This window comes from Netta rufina (genome assembly GCF_964035555.1).
Source record: "Netta rufina genome assembly, chromosome: 2".
Taxonomy (NCBI): domain Eukaryota; kingdom Metazoa; phylum Chordata; class Aves; order Anseriformes; family Anatidae; genus Netta; species Netta rufina.
In genome coordinates this window covers 10,805,205-10,831,743 of record NC_140124.1, presented here as the reverse complement: position 1 = coordinate 10,831,743, position 26,539 = coordinate 10,805,205, and the positions used below count along the sequence as shown (strand labels likewise).

The window sequence follows — 26,539 nt, the reverse complement described above, 5'->3', positions numbered from 1 at the left end:
GATAACCCTTCCATTTAAAATTTTCTAATGATCAGTTCTGTATTTGCTTGCTCTTTTATGTTTATATGCAAAAATACTGTTGGGAGCTTTTAAACTGAACAATACAAATATAAATCTGAGGAGCAGCAGCAGGGACACAGGGTTGCTTTTAATAAGGATCCAGTTCCTTTCTCTGGTAATGTCTTAACAATTGCCCTAAAACATGGTTCTCTGCTATCACCACTTGAAGGAACACAGGTACAATCAATTTCTGCTCAAATCACTGTACAATCAAATTCTGCTCAAAGTAATGCTTCAGAAAGTATTTATCACGATGGGTTTCCTTTTACACCTGCGTATTTCTCTATTAGCACATTCACATCTCTCCCTGTCAACAACTGTGGGTTGTCTGACGCTGCAAGTAGACTGATCTCAGTCTCCTCCCAGTTTCCTTGAGGTGTCTGTGGGGGAGAACCACATCTTTACTGAAATGATGGCTCTGGAGAACCTTGTTACTGGACATGGCTATAGCTTCTAAAAGCGGTGGTGGTGTTTTTCCCTTCCAGCCAGGCTGTCCCACCCTATCAAATAATCACTTAAAACCTTCCCAGCGGCTGGCAGTTTTTCTGATGACCCTTTCCTGATGGCACCAGCAGGGCACTTCTAGTGTGGATGTAGCTCTATATGCTACTGCATTAAGGCAGGTATTGCACACAAGCAAAAAAAAAAAAAAAAAACCAACACACACACCTGTAGTGCACATTTCTGCTGATACAGCACATCAGAGATTGTACCTCTTTCCACTCTAGAACAATGTATGTACACTGGAAGAAATCTGTAGTGTAGATTGACTCAGAGTTTAGGTTGCAGAACAAACAGGACGGCAAAGTTGTAAATTCCCACTGGCAGGCTTAGCCAGAAAGGGTGAAAATAGGAGTGTAGAAGGTGGGCAAGAGCAAACCCTGCAGTAAGTCAAGTTCCCTTGTAAGGTTTGTAAGGCCTCTCAAACGACTTTATCTACACTTTAGATTATATTATACCAAATTCAATCCTTAACTTGTGAGCTTCCTACACATAAAGATAAATCAAATAATGCAAGTAGTAAATGTAGCACTTTACCTCCATAGAAAATCACTGTGTTGTGTAGAAGCAGCTGAGCATCTGCTTTGAACTCCTCATAACTCCTGTACTTTCCTTCATTTACTTTCTATACAAAAAAAAAAACAACAACACAGGGCTTTGAAAACACTGTCAAAGTGCTGTACCTGTTTTATGCAAAAAAGCCTTCATGGAAATCTGCATTATGCAATACAGATCAGATGCTGCCTTTCCTGCATACAGAAGTAACACTCATATGTCTTTGACATGGTTTGTTAGTACCTGAACACTGGCTGCAGTGGTTCCTTTATGCAAAGCCTAGCAGTAAAACAGGTGCTTTCATGTTTGATTAAGTTAGAAAAAAACACAACATCCTCTCAGTTATAACAAGTCTGAGTAGGTTCATCATAAGATGTGACCTAGGACACTTGTTCAAATGAAGGTATATTCCCTGAAGTAAAGATTTTATACCATAAAATACATGCTAGTTTCAAATTGATGTTGACTGCTTTTATAGTTCTAGGATCTTCCTTTGACAGCGAGTGCTTTCTGATGAAGGCTGATTGCTTTAGTCTTCCAAACTCATAACTAAAGCCTACAGGGAGCCATCCAGTTCATTTTCCTAGCATGGTCTAGTAAGGAATGCAGTCTTTTCAGTTATGCACTATGAAGAATATATATGAGAATTCCAATCATCAAACAAAAAATCTTCATTTTCTGGGATGTTACCAAGGCCAAAAAGACCTTCTGTGGAAGTGGATGAAGGTGACACAGCGAAAGGGAAGCCTGACCAATTTTCAGGTTCCACCAGTATTGCTGGTACTTCAAGCAAGCCAGTAGTGGTTGTCTCCAAAACCGTCAGTGTAGCTATTGTTTATCCATATGTTTCAATAACAATAATAAAGCAAAGGCTTTTTACATCTGTAGTTGTAAAGGACAATATATACTAGCACGCCATAGCAAGCGAGTTGCAGCAATGAATAGGTGAATATGCCATCCATTTTGGCCATGTGTAGTTCATTTACATGAGTCACGATCAGACCTTCAGTTCAGAAAAAAAGGAAAAAATATCTACTAGAACTTTATTTTTGGAACCATTAATGCAAAACATGCAAAAAAAAAAAGTCATTTTCTGTGATCAACAAAATGATTGGTTCTTTATGAGTCATTCAGATGTTTATAAAGTTGACATCTAAACAATGTCTCAGTGACTAAAATTGGAATATGATCAAAAACATCGGGCCAGATATGCAAACACAGGCGCATAAGTCCATACTCAGTTACTTAGATAAAGCATACTTCAAAAAAAAGATTTCAGCTACCTGCAGCTCCTAGCAAAATCTTACTACAAAATGGATTGAGGATATTCTGTGTCTGAAAACTAGGCACCACTCAAGATGTTTTCGCTTGGTTACTTATTCATAAGGAGAAGTATGAAATTTTAAGGTCCAATATTCAATGCTGGCTACTATACTGAAATACTCATAATGAGGAGAATTAAACAGGATTAGTGTTTTAGTCCTTAAGGTTATCTTCACTGATAAGACACCATAAACAATGTGAAAGTTAGAAAGCAAATCACTCTACCTCCTGTATAGTAGGAACATCAACAGCTGAGTGCACCAGCCTCCGATACATTGGGTGTTTGTTGTCCTTCCCTTTCTTGTTTAGATCTATAGCCTGAAAGGACCATGAGACAGTGCAAGTTATTACATTGAGAATCTGCTTAAAACATACACAAAAGATTAAAAAATTGCAATAGCTTGGAATATTTCAGGTAGGGAACACACAAAGCACAACTATTCCTCTACAGTCTTACACATTACATGCATCTCAAACCTGAAAAATGTCCATTTCAGAAGAGCTGACCCATGTCTTCAGAAGAGTTTATGCCCAAGGCATAAGCTATTCCTGCCAGAATGATACTACTCTAAGCAATGAGACATGATAAACGTATGTTGAAATACACACACTGCTTATGACAAGGGAAATAAAATGACACCCTCTTGTAGCCCTCCTTCCAGCACAGTCACACATGACCAACTGCAGTACATCCCCTACAGTGCAACCCAACACTTGGATAAACTTTCCTGATTCAGACTCACCCGCTCCTTCATACGAGAGACTATGAACCGCAGGTATGTGCTCATCTCTTGTTTGCTTGTGTTTTTCTTCTTGATACTCTGTCAAAGAAAAACAGGACCATATTATTATTTTAAATTTGACTTCAAAGTTCATCCATCAAAAATTTTATCAGCGTCACAACATTTTTTTGAAAAGGTAACTTTGGATCACAGTATATATCAAACATTTTTTTCTAGGGAAAATATTTTCTGGGAAATCAGTAACATTAACACATCATAACAATCATACGTGTTGCTTTGAATTATGAGGACTTCAACTATAGAATTACAGATTTTATTTCCATTTATATTCATACTATTTTGTCAAAACCTCTCACATAAAAAAGTGTATTAGAATACAGTAATGAAGAAAGGCATTTTAGGGAGTATTTTAATTATTATTTTTAATTAGCAAGACATTTATATTTTCAATAAAATAAGAAATAATTTTAAAAAATTATATCCATTACTATCTATAAATTATGTGCTTACTAGGCAAACAGACTCTGTCTAGGATGGACTCAAATACAGGATTGCTCTAGCCAGTAAAAACTCTTTCTATCGCTCAAGAAATATCGCAGTTATTATTTTTTGCAGTTCTTCCCTCATGAAATCTAATTCAGATTCTGGAGCACAGACTGCTTCTTTTTAACAGTTCAGGACCCAGAACTTTTCATCATCTTGGACTAGTACAGAGTCTCACCCCCACCCTTCAAAGTCAATCCAGGCTAGTGGGAAGCAGAAAACATGCTGCTGAAAAGCAAGTGGCTCTCAGATGCCAAGTGTGCTGCTACAAACCAGCCTTTCCAACCTCTGGTCACAGCGGCTGTGCGTACAGCTCTGCGTGGCCTTACAACAACTAGCTGAAGAGTGCTATCTCCTCCTTGCTCTTGCCTACAAGAGTTCTCCAAAACAAAAGCGCAGTGAATCAACAGCATGGGTTCCAGGCTTATTATCCTGCAGTCATTCTCAGTCTCTATAAAAAATGTGTACTCCTCCTCGCACGTCTGAATACGCTGAGTGCCAAGCTGAGTTCTCCCTTTCTCATGCATCACATCACCACCTGTATGCAAACTGCGGGGACCATACTCTTTCTGCTACACCTGCCTCTTCAAATTTCCATGGTCTTTAGCAAGATCTGCACACTTATGCAGATGCTGCTTAGCAAACAATATTACTTATGATGCACAAGAAGAAACAGAATCCAGTTTTCTATGTCCTAATAGGTAGCTACGAGAGATAAGAGGCTTATGAACTATTTTAATCACTAGGAGTGTGTTACTTTTAACTGAAGCATTCATATCAGACCCTGAACATATAGAGGGAGGAGATATGTTGAGTACAGAGCAGCTACTGTTACATATTTACTTAGCAGAGTATAAGTTACACACTACTACAAAAATAAAGAAGAAAAAAAAAAAAGAAATTTGACCAAATCTCCTCTGCTTATATTCCTCATGAAAGACACTGACAACCCTGAAATCACAGGTTGGCTTTTGTGCTACAGCAAGCATGTAAGCTATTCATCTCGGGACTGTACTTACTACCTTCTTAAATTAAATCAAAATTGCACACAGCACTACCAAGGTAGGTGTTTATTCAATTGCTTAACGGTATGCATAGGATTATTTCAAACTGTGCTGAAATGTTTCTACCTCACCATAACATGGCATATGCTGTACTGTTAATTGCTTCTGCCCCATAACGATGAACCTACACGGGTACTTCAGCATGCAGAATACCACGATAGCTTGTTCCTGAGAGGACACTGCCACTATTAGGTAAAATGCAGTATTGTGGAAAGGGCCAGCAGCAGGGCTTTCTAACACTTCTATCACATTTAAGCATTATTTTCACAGTGTTAATCATCCCCAGACCTTCCGCCCAAACTCTGGAATGAGACAGACTTCTACTCTGTGCCGTATGTCTGAATCACCTTCTGTATGTTCACGTTGAAAGTAAACACGGCACGCAGCAGTCTGCCTTGAGAACGTGCACGATGCTTGCATTCAATTCACCTAGTCAGTTTTGCATAAAACAACAGTCCTACTCCAATGGAAACCTAAAGGTGCATTAAATTTTCTGCATTATGAAATGCCGCTGTCATGTTGTCGTTTTAGACAAGAGAGTGCTGTGTGCTTGCTAATGACACAGCATTTTAACAGATTGAGACTTATTAGGACACAATAAAACTGACTTGCAGAGACTAGTCCTCTTTTTGTGACATGGCTCTGAATTTATCATCCAAGTATTTCGAAATTCATGTGAACCTTTTTTCATGCCTGCTGGGCAAGACAGTTTGTGAGAGAATGTGTTAAGATGGATGGTTTACAGATTTATCCTTCAGATTGTAATGAAAGAAAGATAGCTGCTTTTGTATCATTACTGATGTCAGCAATTAATATCATCCTAAGCACCAATGAAAATGATATAATTAGCTTGCCAATTTGGGCAAACTTGATTTTCTCCACTTTTCTTTCAATTCCCTACACTGATTTATTTTAAGAAAAAAATCGATCTTCAGGTTCTAAATATTGAAAGGTAATGAATTTAGGGAATAGAAGCCTACCAGCAAGCAAAATGTCTTTTTATGGCAAGGTTACTCACCCTCTGTAGAAAGTTACAATCAAACCACTTTATTCATTTTTCAGCAAAGATTAGCCCTCTAGGATGTACCACTAACACATTGTTTGGAAGATGGCTGAAAATGTGTAATTAAAAGAAAACAAAACAAAATAATAAAAAATGAAACAATTATGTATTTTGAAGACTTGCAGTGTTCTTGGGGAAGCCAAACTCGAAAAACTTCAAGCAAGAAAATAGACAATATTAGATGGGGCATAGATTTACATAAAATCTAATTGTTTTGCTCTGACACAATAAAATGTACCCACTTTTGGGCCCTTTTATAGCAAGAGTGATATAAAAGCAAGTACAAATGCAAATGAGGTCTCTTAATTTCCTACTTTGGGGAAAGGCAAACAATGATGATGGCTTGTGATTCTGTAGAAGTGGTAAGATCCACTGCACATCCTTTCCCCCAGTCAGATCTACTGAGACACACTACTGCAACCCTTGCTCAATTACAAGTTTATTTCAAAGAGGCTGCTAAGACTCAGTTCAGCCCAAAGAGAAGTTTGAGGATCTTTATACTAGCAGATATACTCTTTGTAGGACATATCATGTTAATATAAGGATTGCACTTGTTCTGGCTGGGGTGGAGTTTATTTTCTTCACAGCAGCTGGTATGGTGCTGTGTGTCAGACTTGTGACCAAAACAATGCTGATAACACACTGATGTCTTAGTTATGGCTCAACAGTGTTTGCACAGCATCAAGGACTTCTGTGTTTCTCACCGTATCCCCAGTGAATAGTGTGCAGGAGGCTGGGAGGGGATACAACCAGGTAGATGACCCAAACTAACCAAAGAGATACCCCATGCCATGTGACATCATGCTCAGCAATAAAAACAGAAAACCGAGTGTTTAGGGACATTAGCCATCTTTTGCTCAGCTAATAGCCAGCCTTTGTTTGCATCACTTGTTTTATTTTCTCTCTTCTTCCACTTCTCAACAAGTTTTCTTGCTTTTACTCCCGCTTTCCTCTTCTCCTACCCCACTAAGGGGCAGAGGGGGTGAAGAGAGTGAACAGCTGTGTGGTGCTTAGCTGCCCACCACGGTTAGGCCCCAGCAAGGAGGCATTTTAAATCACACCAATTTCTTAGAGAAATCCATGGCCTTTCTGCACTGAATCACAGTAAACTGAAAGGCTTGGTCAGGCATACATGTTTACATAGTGAATGCAGGAGTGAAGCCATAAACTTGACAACAGCAATCCTCATGTAGAAGATTCATGAGACCTGTAGGTGGAAGGCCATGGCTACAACCTAACTCTGCTGGTGGGTACAGGAAATATTTTTATATGCTTTACTCACTGTGCCCCATCTATTTCTTAGAAGCTGGTACCTGAAGGTTGGATTTACATTGCTGTTGGTATTCAATATACCAAACTAATAATACTGCTTGGCTGTTAAAGAAGGCAGCAATACACTGCAGCCTGCAGGTGTGACTGTAAGTAACAGTCACTTCTGGTATGCTTATAGTGCAGGAATTCACCACAAGACTACACAAGGCTGGTAGCAGCTAGGGGGACTTCCAAGCAAGGCTCTGTCCTACAGGAGCAGTTTATAATGGCAGTGACTGTCTTTCACACCCCGAGTTAGCATGTAGCTGTCAACTCCTGGGGTGACTAGGTCACTATGCTACAGTTTCTGCAATTTTCCTTTTGAGAAGGAAAAAAAATAGAGACTGCATGGTGTAGGTTTGAGAAGTGCAGAGTTAGTGGCAGCATTCTGTCTAGCTATAACCAACAAAATTACATTTTCTCCTTTCAGTCTCCCATTAACCAAATTTTTTCCCTTCCTCCCTCAACCATCAAGCGTGCACACACTGAAAAGCTCCATGTATGGGTGAGAAAAAGTTCAGTGATGGATTAGGTGAAGGCTGCTCAATGACAGATACACATTACTAAGTCACCAGTTCCATTTTCAGAAGCAATTCAGGTTTCCAGGGCTGCATCCACTGAGGAGAGCTATGTGTACAAATCTAACATTTATCCACTGTTGCTGTTTACAAACTCCCTTCTTCACCCACAGGCCCTCGGATTTTTTTTTTTTTTTAACTTTTTTTTTAGGGCTTAAATTTACAGAGGAATTTGGTGCTATATATGGAAAGCTTTACTTCTCTGCCATCCTCTCAAACTCTCTGCCCTGAGTTAGGCCCTCAGGTTTTCTGCACCAGTGAGAAAGTTATGCAGGCACAGAGGACGGGTCACAGAGCAACCAGAGCCCTGACAGGGAACAACAGCCTGATCACCAAAACCACTGCCTGGGAAGAACACAGCATAAGGCCTCCCTCCTTCAAGACTATATGCAGTTACATGAGACTTTTCAGACAGTTAGGTGCTTTTGGAGACATTACAGCTGAATCCACAAGTCAGTTTGTACGATGCTTTCAGTAGCTCTGAGTAAGAAGCACCACATAAATTAAATATGCTTTTATGTGCACAGAGAAGCTGGCAGGAGGCTCCTCTACGTGGAGGCTTCCCAGTTTTCCCACTACTGTGGGAAAAAATGCTTTATTAAGTATGTCCTATGCAGTGTCCAATTCTGCTGTCTCCCTGATTTACTTCAGGGGCTGTAAGGTGAACGGGAGAGGCCTGCTGAGCACGAGCACCTCCTCAGAGCTAGGCTGTGTGCACCAAACCAGGTGGTGCTACCATGGGTCCTGTACTAGGCCCTCCCTTCACCACCCAATTCACTGCTATTTGTTGTGTACAAATGCCAGGTGCTGTTTAGGGAATGTGTCATGCAGTTATCGTACTGGGTCTGGCTGGGGTAAGTTCGTTTTCTTCATAGTATCTCTGTGGCGCTATGTTTTGGATTTGTGACCAAAACAGCATTGGTTACACAGGGATGTTTTAGCTGTTGCTGAGCAATGTAAGCTGTCAAGGACTTTTTATGTCTCGAGCTGCCTTGCCAGCGAGGAGGCTGGGGGCACTCAAACAGCTGGGAGGGGACACAGCCAGGACAGCTGACCCCAACTGACCAAGGGACATTGCACACCACAGGACATCAGGCTCACCAGTAAAAGCTGGAGGGAAGGAAGGGATAAGTGGTAACATTCATAGCTACACTGGTTGTCTTCTGTTAGACCCAATGGAGACCTGCTTTCCTGGAAAGGGATGCAATTTGCTGCTGGGAAGTTGTGAATGAGCTCCTTATTTTGCTTTGTTGGTGCGCACAGCTTTCACTTTACCTATGAATCTGTATTTAGCTGAACCCACAAGTGTTCTCGCTTCTGCTCTTTTAATTCTCTTCCCCATCCCACTGGGGGGAGGTGAGTGGGTCTTCAAGGCTCAGCTGCCTGCAGAGGTCAACCCACATGAGTCATCTAACAAACTCAAAGAATTTGCCTCTTCCATAGCACCCCATAAAGTCAACATAATTCTCCACATTCTCTCTTCCATTCTTGTATTTTATATTAGCTATTGTGACTGATCCCCCATCTAACTATTTGATCTGTTTCACTTGAGTACTCTTCATATTTCTACATTTGTAACCTTCCACTGTTTGTCACTCTCACTTGTCACATTTTGTCTAACGTTGATTGTGAACTGCATGATGGTGTATTTTTTGTACCCTATGAAATGCTCAGCACAGTACCAGAACTCAGAAACAACCTATTTATAGAATATGTATCAGCACAGCATTTGATATCTTAAGATCTACAGTTTACTTCACTTGCATATACATAAAACAGAGAAATACTGAACCACCCACTACAATAGATAAATTGGTTATAATTCTTTGTAAAGCACAAGCATGGGAGATCAATGCATGAGCAGATGACTGCAAAAAATTAACTAGGAGTCAAGTGAAACCATATGAATAATTCTTACTTTCTGTTTCACAAATAAAAATGTATTCTTCTGGGACAAACAAAGTAATTATGCAGAATTTTTCCTCTCAAAAAAGTACTTTATTTAATTATCTTTTTAAAAAAATAAGCATAGTCAGTCACCCGACACAGGATCAGTTTTCTGCTATTCAGATTTTTGTATACATCTAATTTCTCAAGCAAAAAATTGAGTATTTTTGCAGTACATTCTGCACTTTCGAGGTGCTAAATTAACAACTAGAGCAAATTAATTTTCTGTTTTTATCTAACCAAAGAGCAGCAACAAATGTACAAGTCTTCTGCATCCTTCAGAGACCCAGTAAACTAAACCTGTACTGAATGGACCGTTCCAGCAGTGGGAAAAGTCTAATGTAATCTCTAAGCTCCCTTGATACCGTTCTCCTCTTGTGACCTGTCTACCAGGAATTTTGCTGATAATACCAATTTATTTCACTTAAGACAATGATTAGTCAGCAGCCAGGGAAAACTTTCAATCACCACAATGTGGTTTGAATTGAACTTTGTTTGACTCTTGTCTCCTGCTGAGAGTTATGTAGGGTACAAAATATTCAGATTGGTATGGTAAAGTTAAAAAAAAAAAAAAAAAAAAAGCAAAAAAAAAAAAGCCAGGAATTAGGCATTCTTGCTTATGGATGCAGTGTAGAAAAACTGCCAGCAGGGAAACAGAGTTCAGAGCACAGCTTGCAAGGAACTGTTATAAACGGTATGGGAGAAAAAATATTTTAAAATTATGAACAAATCCTTAGCAATGTCCTTTATACGGTGTTTCTGAGTAGTCAAGTGTGCAAGATAAAGCTGCACAGGTTGATTGAACCAGTACAACCAGCAATTGTGAAACGAATAACCCAAAGGCTTGCTAACCTTGGCAGCATTACAGAAGTAATCTTTACATAAGAATGAAGTGCTCTTAGATTATTTCTCCCAAAATATAAGGTTTCAAACATACTTCTATTTCACCTCTGTGAAGAGCTTTGAGATCCCCTGGTAAAATGTGCTATGTCCAGTCACGAGAATAAACCATATAAATATATGCATCTCTTTGTCCCAGCTATTACTTTTCTTGAACACACATATTTACTGCTGATAATGCAAAGTAAATCCCATTGCCCTTATGCAAGATAGTTAAGCTCTGTTATGTCCTCTGGATATCAGCCAGAGCTCTCTAAACTACCATAGTTTTTTGAGTATAGGCCTCTCTATCTCTTTTAAAATAAAATCAGAGCAGTCAGCTCCTCGGAAGGTGGGGGGAAAATACTGGAAGGACACTGCAACCTGACACCAGGATATGCTAATTCCCATGATGAACAAGACCTTTCCCTTGCTTCCAGAGACTGTGCAAGTCCCAGTTTGCAAAATTAGGGCTTCAAATGAGTTGGATTAATTACCAGGAGAGTAGAAGATACAAGCACAAAGGGAAAAGGGATGCCATGGTATTCAGGATGGCAATATTCTTATAAGTAGGTTGATCATTATCTCAGGCACTGAGCAAGCCAAAGGTCTCTGGGGCAGGAAGTATGTAAGAGACCCTAAAACCTCTCCTTAGACTTTGTGTAATAAAAAGGGAACCAATATGCAAAAAAAAAAAAAAAAGGAACATTGATTTTTGGCCTAAGTTTCATAGCTTTTTCTTAAAGGTAAACATTTGTTTAATATCACTGCCATAGAGGATCTCAAAGCTCTAGGATGAAGGCCAAACCGATCTCAAAGCTGACCCCTCTACATATCTGCGCATACTGCGTGCAGTGATTCAGCTCTTCCACCCTGATGACTTCCAAGACAGATGTTTTAAGTCACCATACAAGGTGGCTTAAAATGTCATCTAAAATTGTTTGTAAACTAGAATGGAGATGGGATCTGGTTTATCTAAGCATTTACAAGAGCTATCAATATTTATTATGAGAATCAACCGTTATTAAAGAGATTTATTTAAAAATCTAAAAGCAATTCTTCTATATATGACCATTTGTTGTTTTTAACAGAGGGAATATTGAGTAGCTAAATTAAATGATGGTATTTCAATGCAGGAAGATACAGTGCATGTCCTTATTCTTAACTGTTCCCTGCCACCACTATTTCTTACTTCCCTTTCACTTGTTGAGGCAGGCTCAATTTTCTTATTTTCATTATTTCCTTAAACCCTCAGAGCTCCCAAGCTGAGGCAGAAGTGTCAGGTTTTTACAACTGGTTCTAAGGCAACAGCAGTCAGAAAGTATTGTTTTGAAACAAAACAATCCACATGTTTTAAAAAACTGCTTCTCTGCACTAGGAAGCACCCGAAGCCTTACACTGCTTGCAGCACAGAAGGTCGGTCCTCCACAGCTAGATCTAAGCTTTTACCAAGGGAGTTGGAGTTGGAGTTCCCCTCCAGCAAGCCAAGGCAGAGGGCAACTGGCAGACTTTTATGCATTTGAATACCAACAATTTTATTTTAATCATTTGTATGCATTTTTCCCTATTTAAGAAAGCCTAGAGATGTGGTTCACTGTGGGAGGTTATGCAGAAATGACAGCTGTAAGGAGATGTATCTGGCTGATTCAAGGCCAGGTACCAGCAAGCACTACCATGACAAATGTCTACTCTTCTAATAACGTGTAGTCAACATACCTGCTCATTCTTCTATGGTATATATGAAATAACTGTCTCCCTACCACATTTGTAAGAACAGCAATTGTAAAAAAAAAAGCAGTAGAGATACAGATGCTAGGGGTGAAATGCATATTGGCTTTTTTTGTGCCAATAAAATGCGCAGAAGTGAGAGGCAGGATTTCACCCCATGGCTTTAGATACTGCCATTGTCAGCAACATGATTATGGCTTTATAATGTGAAATATGATTCCAATAAAATATTAAGAATGCAGTCATCAAAATATAAAAAAAAATACATTATGATTCATTAGAATGAGATTAAGTAAAAACAGTAGCATCTTATACAGCAATTTGTTTACTCGTGTTGAAGATTTCCACCATATCCTGCATTCATACATTGCATACATCCGTACACACATACCCACACAGTATGTACTGTGTGCTTTCAAATGCATAAGTAAAACTTGCCGGAGTCTTCAAAAATAACCATCTGCTACATGCACCATATTTTGGTATCTCTGTACAGATGCTCTAGATATGTACCATTGTTTAAATATTTGGTTCTTTATCCATTAACCTGGCCAGACCATCTGGACACCTTAATGAAACTATTAATGAATATCAATCCTCTAATCAGCACATGAAAGCTCATAGGTACTCACCCTGCAAACTGGGCACTGCCAGTGACTACTGCTGTCTCTAAGCCTGAACTCATCAGACAAACACTTGGAATGATACACACGAAAACACAGGTCACATATCAACACCTCTCCAGGCAAATGGCATTCAAAACAATACCAGTCATGATTTTCTGTTTCCCAGTCCTACAAAAAATACAAAATATTTCGGTATGATATTCTGTCAAAATCTGCAGGAACTAAGAACAAAATTGATATGTCTTGAAATCCAGCAGCAATTAGACATTATAAACAATTTAAGAAGTATATAATGTTTAAAAAACAGGGGAAAATCTACATGCTTAAAGATCTTCATCAATTTAATACATACTAACTCCAATAGCATGTGAATGCCAAGTTTTAGTTTTTTTCAAGTGTCTGATTAGTAACATAATTTCAAATATGAGCTCTGTCCACAGTGAAAAGTGGGTTTGTTTTCTACCTTTGTGTAAAACACTGTTGTCAACCTCTCTGTATTAGACTACAAACAAAAGTTTGTGCACCTCAATAGACCATACCTACTTCCTTGGACTATTTCCTCTCGTTTTGATTGTTACAGTATATTGCCAACTGTATTATTCAGAAGGGTGGCCCCTTCCAGTCTTTACTCTCTTAAAACTGACAACTTTTCAGTATCAAAGTGTTAGTCACAAGGAATAAATGAAATCATGAACCTATTACTGCAAGAAATGTTTCTGCTAAGCAATCCCAATACAATTCAAAAAATAGAAACAGTTTCACTTGCAGTGCCCAACAGCACTAGGCTTCTTCCTGAGATGTCCTACAGAAAACAAAGGATATGGTTCTGTTGATGCACAGATGTCTTTAATACACTCTTTCTTGAAAATTCAGCCCCAATGGCCAAATTCTGACCTTTGAAACATGTGCATAAGCTTTGCTGAAGTAAATGAGAGCAGCATGCATATAATTTGGAGGAAGAATTTTGCTCTAGGAATCTGTAGTGCTAAAACCAGACAGAATTGCCAGTGGCCACCGTTAAATGTTTGTGTTATCTGAAATGCCACACTTTTCCCTACACTTGGAAGACAAAATAACTGTCACATCTCAGATAAAACTCCCTATGCCTTTTAATGTCAAATGTCACTTTTCAATGGGTTCAGATCTCTGAAAAAATTTACTCCTGCTCTTGACTAAATTATCTTGATAAAAAACTGGCCAAGCTATGTTTAATGTCATGCTGTAAAGGTGGAGTTAGCAATTCCCACCAGTGGCCAGACCAGGCATCTGTGCCATCCTCCCTTTCCCATGGCTGGCAAGTGCTGTCACCTAGGTTGGGGTAAGAAGTGACACGAAGTGGAGCTGCCAGGCCCTTAGGCTGAAGAGCAGCTGTGTCGTGTAACTCGTCTGAGCAGAGCCCCCCACAAATAAATGAGATTTCAGGACAGCCTCAACCCAAATTGCCTACACTAAAGTTTATGCACCATGAATGTTGGGGCAGTAAGCTTAGGGAAATAAGAAAAAAAAAAAAAAAAAAAAAAACAACAAACCCTTAACCTATGATTTTTAACTCAGAACTTTGCCCTCCTTTGTTGTTCAGATTAACAGTGTAACTTGACTCTTCTACCATTTTTTTTTCTCATTTAATTTTATGTCAATTCTGTATACTTAAGAATGGCAAAACAATACCACTTAATTTGGCTATAAAGAACATATTCTCATTTCACCAAATCTTTCCCCTTCCACAAAGTCCGGTGGCAGAACATGTTGGGAATCCTTTCTTTGCAATATTTTAGAAATAACTAAAGATACTGCATTGTAGATGCACTGGAATTATCTGTAGATTTACAAAAATCAGGATAAAGTATTGCCTTAAAATTCTTTTATATTTAGTGTAATATTTATCTTCTTTATAAAACTACCAAAAAAAAAATAATCAGATAGCAATAAAAGGCCAATTAAGCAAGAAAGAGAATCAGTTTTGATTAAAGTTTTATCCAGATAAAAATCAAGTGGAGAAGAGCCCAATAGGTTCTGGCTACTGAGGAATTTTACCAAAGTATCAGGATTCCAGCATTTTTTTTTTTTATTCGTACTAGTTACTTATTGGTAGATCCCAGATATTCCATTGTTAGGAAATATACTGGCAAAGAGACGTGGAATTTAATAAACATACGGAAATATATTTGCTGGCAAGAAAAATCATGCACTCAAGCCAGAAACCATGACGTTAAATAAAACACCAGAATAAGCTTCCCTCAGTATTCCCACTCCAAAGTTTTGAAAACATCATTATTTCTAAATATAATCACCTAGGATTTTCACGGGAAAGATTTTTAGTTTAATGCAGTATATTTAGTGCGTAAATATATATATACATAAAACATTCATTTATGCAATATATCGGTAAAGTTAATTAAGAAAATAAAAAAGATACATAGCCCTTGTGAGAAGCTATACTATTGACTTCAATAGCAAGGTCAGAGGCATTAATTTTGCTCCAACAGCAGTGCAATGTTACTGCTTCTCTTGGTTTACTTCGGTTTGGATGGGAGGAGAATGTGCTCCCAACAGATTTTATTTTATTTATTTATTTATTTTTTTCATGCAGGAGGTCAGATTCATTAAAATAGCTCAAACTCTGACTGCCAGTGCTCGGGCTAGGCCAGGTCAAAATGCTCCGCCAGCTGCAAACCCGGTTAAGTCTGCATTTATGAAACACACCACCAGGTGTCATCAGCCACTCCGAAAATGACTGATTAAAGGGCAACCATTGTAACAACATCTTGAACTGTAACGTGTGAGTAACCACTTCCAGCCCCCAGGAGAGAGAAAAAAATCAGCAAACTATATACATACATAATGTAGACTAAACTCGGAATTGGAAGTGATGTGGATGATGGTGGTGGTTAATAGAGGAAACTAAGCTATCCTAATGGAAGACAGAAACGTAATAGAAAATATGACAGAATTCAAAACCACATAGTGCAAAAATTGTTCACCTTGTTTTTTGCTGCTGTCTGGGAAAAAGGCTGCATACCGTAGGCCTTTCAAAATAAAAACAAAACAAACTTGTATCTATACTGTGATCCATCCGATTATCAGGATATACACAAGGCTAGAAAGAATTCATGCACAGTGACCAGGAAATCAATCTGTTACTTCTAACATTTGGTTGCAAACATTTCCTCCTGCATTTCTTCAATGCTACCTAATGCTTTAACCAAATTTTGTTTCTTTTCAACATCCCATGTACCTATATAATTAAAAGAACCCAGCACCCCATCTTCTGCCCCATATATACACCCACCACCAGACCAACTTAAAAATCTTCAAGAATATTCATCATTGTTAATTAACGCACCCTCTGATACATAAATCTGTGTTGGGCATCTCAAAAAGACCCCTGTTTTTAATTTACCATGTAGGCAGTGACCCCAACAAAACCAAAGCAACGTTTCTTCAGTGCATACGAACAAAAATTAAATTATCGCTTTCTCGACAAGACTCACGGTCCTTATTTTTTTTACAAAAGGTGACACATTTTCCCAGGGCCATGCAGAACAAAGGAAGGATCTCCGCCACAGGGGCTCAATTTGCCAATCTCCTCATTCCCAGAGGAAGGGCAGGGAAAGCCCCTTAGGTCACGGTGCTGGCAGACGAAGGGAATCCTCCGCCGGCAGGAGCCGGCTGCCCAAGCTCAGCTGCACCCAGAGACTGGCTGCAACCCTCCGGAGGGCACAGATTTGGCAGCAGAGCTGCATAGCTCAGATGTACCAGGAGGCCTTCCCCCTCATTTTACTCAGCTGTCCATCGCATTTGTAGATATATGCATAGCGGGGCAGCAAATGTCTGTTTGGGGGATTGTATTTGATAGCCAAAGAGCTATGCTCTGTTAAGCAGAGTGGGATCTGGCGGTGATATGGGTCACTTGTGGTCACTTGTTCTTTACATTCAGATCAGTCAAACATGGTATCATAAAGGTCACTTTGTGCTGACATGAACAGCAGTTGAAATTTCTCAGCAACACGAATGAAGCAATGCAACAATTCTGAAATACAGCTTAATTGATGACTGACACATAAGCTTACTTTTCTGTGATTTGTCTTAAGTTGGTTGTCTTAAAGCAAATACATAAATTAATTCTGGAAATACAGAAAAATAACACGGAACAGAAAATGTCAGGCTATCCAGAACATTTGACAATTTAAATACAGATAAACCCAACAGAAAAGAATGAATCATCATGTCGTAGCCTTTACTGTAAAATAAAATATATAGTTGTTGTCAAGGAAAAGAATAATTTTAGTGCATAAAGAAAATGTCCATTATAATGCAAATGTACATGGAAAAGAAATGCTTACTCATTAGTAATGGAGATTTACTTAGCTGTAATTGAAATAGGGAATCTGTATGTTGGAGAATGTGACAATCTGCTGTACAATTAGCATACCATTAAGTAGAAGATGTGAAGCACATACTGACAGTGAAATTAACAATAACTTAGAGGTCACAACTGGAACAATTAGGTCACTCCCATACCTTACCAAGCCCATAATTATTGAAGAAAAAAAGAAAAAAAAAAAGTAAAAACAAACAGTACATTTTTATTTTCCTATAATTTATAAGTAGTCATAGCACATGAAAACAATACAACCTCCTCTTCAGATTCTGTCTAAAAGGACCACTTTGCCTTTTTATAATGCATATGCCATTAACATAACTCATTTCTTACCTGTTAATCTGTTTTCTCCAAGTCCCTTAATGGTAGCCCAGATACTCGGTAATAAGTCACTCTACTATCAGGTGGAGAGAGGAAAAGGGAGGGGGAAAAAAAGCAAAACTCTATTCTTGAAACTCCCCTTCATGGGGATTTGCTGGCTTCACACTGTTGAACTAGATTTCCCAAGCCATCCAAATTATGGCTATCCTTTGGACCCAAACAGTAAGCTAAAAAAAAAAAAGGGGGTCACATAGATGGGAAAAACAATTATAAGTCAGTTACTTCTTTGGCGCAATCATGTTTATTTATGAATAACATACATACAGTTCTGTTGTCCTAAATTCAGTATGACGCAAACGAAGAAAAGCACTTTCCATGGAGCTCATGGTTCCCAGCCTTTTCCTGTGTGGCACTGTGTCCCATAGCACTCTTTCAACTTTTTTTTTTCCAGGTGTTCTGTTTCATGTGCTTCTTCAGAGTTTCTTTGCTGCTTACCTATGTGCTGCTGTGGTGTTTCTCAGTAACTCTCATACACACTCGTGCACACACAGCTCCTTTCGGATCACTGCGTTTTTATTCAGACCTACCTGTGTGCAAAGTCCTGGTCAGCCCTGTAGTGTCTGTGCTTTAAACAGTCCCTACAGGTCCTGCTGTCCAACTAATAAAGAACTTAAAACAGCTTTTTAAACATTTAGTCTAGAGGAAGAGTATTAGCGGATACACTGCAAGATTTCACCCAGACCTTATCATAACAACACTTTTGGTCTGTCACAGTACAGGAATCTAGAATGGCAACGAGGTCCACGCCAGCAGAAAGAAGTCAGTTCCAAAATAAAACCTATTTGAAAATAGTAGCATGCTATATTTATTTAAAGACATTTTAAAATCGCCAATCCAAAACTTTAGTGGAATCTTTTCCTGATTATTCTGTAACCTTTTCAAACTAGAAAGAATCTCAATGAGTGAGTTCCTACAATTCCTCTGACATCTAATGAGATAATTGGGCCATGCTCAATTTAAAGACGTTATTCCTGAGGCAAATGTTCTGGATTCAGTTTCTTCAGGGGTATTTCAGGATTCAGGAACAGTCACAAGGAATGCTTCTTTCCTTTGATTCCTTCAGCTAAGAGAGAAGCTTTTAGAGTTTTGGATTCTGCTGTTCATGTCTCTTAGTTGGCTTTCAGTAACTCTTCATCAGAATCAAACAGAAGTTGACTACCAGTCTGTATCAAGTAGACAGATAGATCAAAGGAAATGCCTCCCACAAGGACTACACATTCCTTTCTCACATCTTGCATTTTGCAACCTATATCCATCATCATCTGCTGCTGGGAAGAACTTCCTATCTTCTGTACTTAATCTTTCATATTTCAAACTTCCTGAGGCAAATGGAAAGCCTTTGTTATGATAGCAAGAGCTGGTACTGCATTCTAGCATGTATATGTCTACAATACCATCACTCAATCAAACTTTTCTTCACTCAGTCCTCTCTGTAAGAGGTCCCAGGGCATGCTGCACCTGTGCACCCATTCACTTTAAACAAAACCCCAAAGCAATAGCTATTTCTAAACAAATTTTCCATTGTTAATCTACCAATTCCTTTCTGTCTTTTTTTCAGGCAGCATCTGAGCTTTTCCCAACCAAGCTTTTTGACTACACATGAGCTTTGTATGGGTAATTGTTAAAACTTTGCAGTGTATTTTTCAGTCTTGATGATTCACAATTGTAATAAACTACTGTAGGGGTGCACTATCTACAGCACTCCTGTCCTCCAGTACAAAACCTGAAGGAAATGCATCTTACTTACACGTTTGCTCTAAACAGCTACTACACGCTTAAATTATTGGTCTGTGCATCGACACTTCTCTCAGAGCATAAATATCTGAATCTGTCCCATACCAAAGCACTCTGAAAGGGGTGCAGACAAGAGCAGGTGCAGGAGCCCTTAAGGACTGCGGAAATGCTAAATAAACCATGCTCAACCTTGTAGTGTCTCCCACTATCCACTGGTTTTGCACTGCTGTTGAACTTCCAAGTGACTGCTCTGTAATAAAAGGTTTACAAAATGTGCTGTTTCATCTATGGAGCTGGACAAGGCAGATCCGTACTCCTTCCTTCAGAGGAAGACTAGCAGTTATGCACCTAGTACAAGCACAGTTTCCTCTTTTTTAAGCATGCTGTATCTCACTGGGTATAGTCCCCAGTAAGAAATCATACCACGAATCACTAGCAGATACCTTGGTTTTCAGGCAGACAGTATAGTGCATTAAATGCTACCTGGGTCTAACAAACACAATGCGTCATGGAGCACCATTCCCATTGTTTTCAAACACAGTGGAGACAATGCATATGTTTTTCTCCACAGGTCCTAGCCTGCTGTGAGGTCAATCTTCCTCCTGCCCTTTGGGTCAGCCTTCTCTTCATGACACAACATCCTCAGCTCCATCTATTTCTCAGCAAGCAAGAATCCTCCTGTAAACTTGCATTCAGTACCCCACTGAATCTGCTCTTCTCTTTTCTTCATCACGACGGGTAAGGCTCAGAACTGAAGAAGGCAAGATTAATTGCTTGATGGCTCAGAGGACTTATCCATCTCTGCAGCAGGTAAATAGCGAGCTAGCTGTTTAATAAAGTATTTCCCTTTTATCATTGCTGTACAGGATCCATACTTGATCAGGATGATGGCTTTACAAAGATAAAGCTTCTTAGATATCCCATGTTTTACATGTAATGTTAGAGTAAATTCAGCATCAAAGTAAGCTCATTTTCTCCCTAGCAGTTTCCTTGTATATACGTATTTACTAAACACATTGGCTCCTGTTTTGCTTGGTATTTTTTTCCTGCTGCTTTTGCTCATCAGAAGTGCTCAGCAAATAAGCAAGCATCCATCTCTCCTTCAAAGCCAAAAAGATGTCAGCAGCTAGAATCCCTTTATGAAAATTGTTTCACTTTATCTTCTCCTTCCTTTTCTAAAACCTTACTGCAGCAAGTAGCTACAATGATCTGTGCTTTTACAGACAGGATAATCTGTCCATTGCAAATCAGTTGCCTTTTTATAGATCCTCTCCTTTGATGACCTGGGCTTCATCTTTAAAATGGATTTCCACAAACTGACTTTGCAGGACGCTTTGTGGAATTCATTACTTACACTTTATCACAAAAAGAAATCCAAAGCAATAATGACTTCATATGTCCTCACAACTACCTAGACATCTTGCTTAACCTCAAGTACTTTATTTATTTATTATGGCTCATTTTATACGGATTTTCAGAATATCAGCCAACAACTAATTTGTTCCATTATTTTTAATTTATCTCACTTTAGAAATCATTTTTATCCTGAAAAGAGCATAAAATCATCAGTCAGGAGACAGACCAAAATCTCTTTCTCCGTAATATGTATTAAACACAGATGCATTTATAGGCTCGTGATAATCCATTTTCATTTTCTTCACTGATAACTGCTTCCAGTTCTGATGCACACATGCAAGAAGACTCAGGTTCTGCAGTGAATTCCAGAGCCTCTCCGTACTCTTTTGGCTTTCTTTCATTGAGCTTAATCTGCAAGCCCAAGTTTGTCTAATTAATTTGTTGCCAGTTTGTCTTAGAAGTCTTCTATTGCTGGCATGAAACCACCAAAGTCTTCTCTGGATTCCTGCCACGACAGGTAGATTTTTATTCCCTCTCCTACCTTGTAGTTAGGTTCTGGCCAGTTCAAGGTGATTGGCTCTAAAGTACAGAGCCAGTCTCTAACTCCCAGAGCTAACCAAGAGGGGAACTTTTTCTAAGAAGTATAGTAGCATGCCAGCAGCCAAAACAACTGCTAAAATCCCTCTGTGTTTATCATCTTAGCCTATAAGCTGTGTTCCTGAAGCAATGAATAAATCTCAGTTTCCCTCCCCAGAAGATCACGTTTGGGTAGCAGTAGTATCCATTATTTGAGGTGAGGCAATGCAAGCATTCTCCTCCAGGATATTAGAAAGAGAATATGATCTTAAATGAAAATATTTTTTTCCTTCTTCGTGTTCCAAGTGAGTTCAAGGTTAATAGAAACTTGCAACTTATCTGCTCAGAAACTGGATTCACTTCTGCTATTAATGTCACCATTTTTTACTTAGGTTGAACCAAGAGGAGGTTTGTAGGCTATTTTCATTAGGGAGATAAATCAGTGATGGAGTGAAGTATTTATTAGGTGCAGTGCCTTTTATTTCCACATTATGTATGTGAAGGTTTTGTTCCCTTTAGACACAGGATGAATCCAGATCAGGAAAAAAGAAACAAAAAACAAAAACCAATTGCTATTTCCTTGTAGTTCCAAGTCTCTTTCCAAGAAGCACAGTGCACAAATGTGCTCACCCTCCGCTCTTCTTTCTTAGCATATGTTTACATCGCTTTCGTGGCCACATCTTCTCCATGAGATTTTGTAGTGTTTTTCCAGTTGATGTTTCTGCACACACAGTTTCCTCAAACAGTAGTCCAACCTTTTTTATCTGAACAAACAACAAAACTTCCTACACAACTCGCTTAAACCTCCAATTTCTTGTCTTTTTCCCCTGTGTCATAGGTGTGGCTGGTACGGCTCCAGCTGTCAGTGATATGAAAGAATGAGGTCTGCATTTATTGTGAATGAAGCATGAATGTTAATAAGTTAATCAGCTTCAACAAAGCCTCATTCAGTGACCAGCATGGCATCACAAGAACCAAAGTAACTGCCAGAGATGCACAGCATTTTGCATCCACAAACTGAATGAAAACAACGCTACCACGTCAGGGTTGGCACAAAAGAAGTGAAAACAACAACAACAAACAAACAAAGAAACAAAAACCCACAAAATGCATATTTTCAGAACACGCTCAAGGTGGGCTGGTCTAAGTCATCTAATCCATTAAAATTGTTTGAGTCCCATGGGGGAAGCATTACGTGGACTAGTGTGACTAGTCTGCTTCAAACCTGTAAGCAAATTACCATTCTCCTAAACACCCTTTCAGGCAGCAAAAGCATTTTGTGAAATCTGTGAACAACAACATCAGTATCTCAACTACAGCACAGTGACTGAAAACCTTAAAGAAGAAGACAGCATTAGATTGACTGAATTTTTAACAGTCAAGTTGGTAAAGCTGGGAGATGCGAGCGAAGATACTGATGGGATTGTTCCACCAGTTTAAAAGAAGTATCGTCTCTTAGATATGCAATAAAGTGGACTCTTCTAGTGTTGTCTTTCGTAGTGGGAAGATCCTCAAACAATGTGAACTTCTACACTGACATTCAGTAGGTACAGGTACTCTTTTTAGGGGATGAAAACTAAGGAGGGTTTGGAGGGAAGATGAGTGGAGGGAAGAAATACTCCTGAATGCATGGGAAAAGGAAAATAAAGTTGGAAAATAATTGTTCATGATTCTTAACCTGTCTGGGGAAAGAAAGGCCACTGGAAAGACAGTGAGGCCATTCTCATGAGTTGCATGCTAACAGTCCTAATGCAAAGACAAAAGAGGGTCTTGGCTTCAACACAGCAAGAGTGTAATAATATTTCTCATCCATGAGGTGGGACTTCTGAGTTCTAATTTGCTTCTCAAAGACAAAATAGTCCATGCTTTGATGACTTGAAAAAATTTGTTTTTCTGAACTTTTACAAATGCACACCAGGATATTACACTAGTGGACACTTATTTTTGGCTCAGTAATAAGCAGAATTTTACGCTAGTGCACTTTATGATAATAATTTCCTAGAAAAATCATTTGCTTTTAGTGCACAATGATTGATATGATGCTGTTCTCTTGGCAAAGTAAGCTCTGAGTGATGGGTCCTTAAGAGGATGAAAAGACAGCAAAGAAAGAGTCAAAGACCCCCAGATGCTCATTTCCCTTGAGTGCCCTTGTGTGACCATACTGATAGGTGCCCTGAGCCTCAAAGCCTCCTCATACTTTCCCTGAGCTGTTGAATAAGAGATGGAAGCCAGTCTGAACTTTTGTCTCTCAAAAGTACCTTCATTAACTCTTTGCATCAGTGAATAGCAGATGTAAAGAACACTGGTTCTTTCAAAATAACTAAGAATCTGTCTGGAAAGTTCCAGCCTGGAAAATCCCCAGTTGGTTACAACATGAGAGGAACAATAACTGTCATGGTTTGGTCTGCGTTTGGCTTTGGATCAGTGAATTCATACAGGACTTCAGATTCAAGGCAATACAGATGGAGAAGACAAATAGATGTTTTTTTAAAACATTGAAGAAAATTTTTCTTCATTTGGTATGACATGTTCTTCCTCTTTGTGCTCTCTAGTAGTAAGAGCATTCGTGATGAAACCACTGGCTGTCACTATTGCTGTTTCATATTATCCTTCTGCCCCTAACTGAAATGAATGGGATGCACATTAAAATCATTCCTCAGCCTAGTTAGTTAGAAGCCCCCGGCTTGCTAGCAATAACTGGTAGCTATGTAGTTGTTTTGTTTTGTTTTAAATTTAAAATGGATTTGATGCTGTAAAAGATTGAAACCCTCACAGTGACCACTCTTAAGCTTTTCACAATTATCTTCATATTTATGGAGAGACTCAAGATGACATAGCCAGTTCAAAACAGCTTCTGGCTACCTAGCATAGAAAAATCAATACAATTACAAAAGCAATTAAGCATAGCGAGTAAGAAACCCAGACATTGCTCAATCTAAAGCAATTTACATTAACACAAACATAACAAACAAAATACTCCTTTCCTGTAGATTGATCCTAGCAAAAATGAAGCGGCAGCACATCAAATCACAATCATCACTGAGTGTGTGCCTAGGGTTAACAAAATAACCTACAAAACTCATGGTGCTGGCAGTGGGTTACAACAAAGGTTAAAATGATGGTAAAGCAGACAGTGTGAAGAGATGGATTATTTAGACAGACTCGAGACTTGAACATATCCAGAGTTACGTGGAGCAAGCACCAGTACTTTCTAAATACAAAATATCAGAAAATCCCCAGTATGAGTTGGCAAGTTCTGAATACAGGACTGGGGAAAATCACATTCTTCTAAGGTTTTCTTCAAACAGGATAGCAAGCAAACTGCCCTTCCAAATAGCATGCTCTTACACTAAACTAAAAAACCTTTACAGGGGAAGAATTGGAGAGACAACAATTTAGAGATTCAGAGAGGACCAAGTGCACAGAAAAATAATTGCAACTAAAGCCCAAAGTCAGACTTAACTGGCCACAAGAGTTGCTGGCTCTTTCCATAAGCAATCATTTAAATGATCAGAAAATAGACCTCTATAAAAGAGTGATCTCTCAAAAACATGACTACCTTAGACTTATTTTGGCAGTGAAGAAACAGCTCCAAGTGCCTTAACTAAGCATGAAGCCTTGCTCTTCACATCTCAGTAGAGAATTTGGCCACTATGAACTTTAAACCACAGCAGTGCTATGAGATATGTTGCATTCAAATGCAAACAATGGAACTTGTGTTACTAACGGATCTCCATTTTAGAAGAACACAATATTGTCTGGCTTTATGAACACGTGTAAATTGAAATTATACATTCATAATGCCTCTCGCTGGGTCACTGCAGTTTTATGACTTTAATCATGAGGAGAAGAATTAGCACATTAAATGCTGAAAATAGCTCCATGCACACTGTCTGTAGAAAAATCAAAAATATGTAAATGAGTAAGACATACCAACACTAAGAACTATAGCTAAACCCCCACAAAGCTACATGGCATTGGTGCTTTAATTCAATTTCTTTCATTAGGATTAGACTGACCACTATTTTACAAAGATAGAAGTACATAAAAATCATGGCATGACTAAAAACATAAATGAATAGGTAAGGACATTCATTACTATTTTCTTCAACAACTATACTCCCCTTGTATTTATCATTGCATTGACAACATCATTAACAACACTCATTTGCATTTTTTTTCCTAAACCTATAGAGCAAAGAGATCATTTCTTTTTTGTTCAAAATAAGTAACACTTCCAAATTCCAAAAGTTCTGTGAGAAATAGAAATAAAGCTTTTAAAAAGGAAAAGTAAATGTCCATTACCAGATTTCAGGACTGACATTTTCCTTGCAAGGCAAGAAGCTGCAGAGATTTTGTTGAATTGCATAATAATGTCATTGACAAACAGTGAAAATGCAAAATTACTAACTAAAATGCTGGATAACAATGGAAAATAATTTCTTCTCTCATTTATTTTGTGTCAAATGCATTAATCATCTGCAAGATGAGAAAGCCTGTAAGATGAGAACACATTTTGAAAATTTGCAAAACATCTGTACAGATGGTAAATGAGCAAACAAAATGAATACCTGCACAAGCCCAGGAAGTAAAGTATTTGCAGCAAAGTTCTTGCATAGCTACCAAAACTTCAATATTTGTTGGCATATAGTATGTTTGGCAACTGACTCCATACATTAAATTAGTTTTAGTAACATCTATAAAAATCTCTCTCCTATATATGTCTGAGAGAAAAAGAGGACAATTTTATGTCATTTTAAATCTGATCATTCTTTGTTTCCAGTTCTTCAGAACATTCATTTCATGACTGTCCCTTTTGAAAGGGCCTCCTCCTGATGCCCCCAAACGGTTTAATCTTTGCACATCAGCTAGCTCTTTTGTATGACATGTCTGAGTACAGGATACTTTGCTTCTTCTTCGCTTTTTTTTTTTAAAACCACAGCTTCATCAACATATTGATAGAACAATGATAACAAAATAGCATTTTTTTTTAAACACTTTCCTCTGAAGGCTGAAAGTTACCCTGTCAGAGATCATGTCCTCACTGCATAAATCTACCATTATGTCAACCTACTGGATAGGGGCAAATGTTTGGAAATACATAAGCAACCACCACAAACTATTTAATGAATCTTTCCCGAACAAAGCAGTGCTTTCATAATCCAGATGCTTTTAATTATTGTTACCATT

The 26,539-nt window shown here is 38.6% G+C and overlaps 1 protein-coding gene across 4 annotated transcripts in view; it reads right to left on the bottom strand.

The window, feature by feature from the left end:
* ZMYND11 (zinc finger MYND-type containing 11) overlaps positions 1-26,539 on the bottom strand; it is a 105,136-nt gene that overhangs the window by 15,868 nt on the left and 62,729 nt on the right. Inside the window, exons 4-8 of one of the 4 annotated variants that reach the window (XM_084306837.1) lie at positions 15,903-15,947; positions 12,928-13,089; positions 3,183-3,260; positions 2,665-2,757; positions 1,099-1,186 (exon numbers count right to left, since the gene is read on the bottom strand). In XM_084306837.1, coding sequence (XP_084162963.1) covers positions 1,099-1,186; positions 2,665-2,757; positions 3,183-3,260; positions 12,928-13,089; positions 15,903-15,947 — 466 coding nt within the window. The remainder of the gene's footprint in view (positions 1-1,098; positions 1,187-2,664; positions 2,758-3,182; positions 3,261-12,927; positions 13,090-15,902; positions 15,948-26,539) is intronic. The other 3 variants (XM_084306839.1, XM_084306838.1, XM_084306840.1) reach the window with 3 other exon arrangements.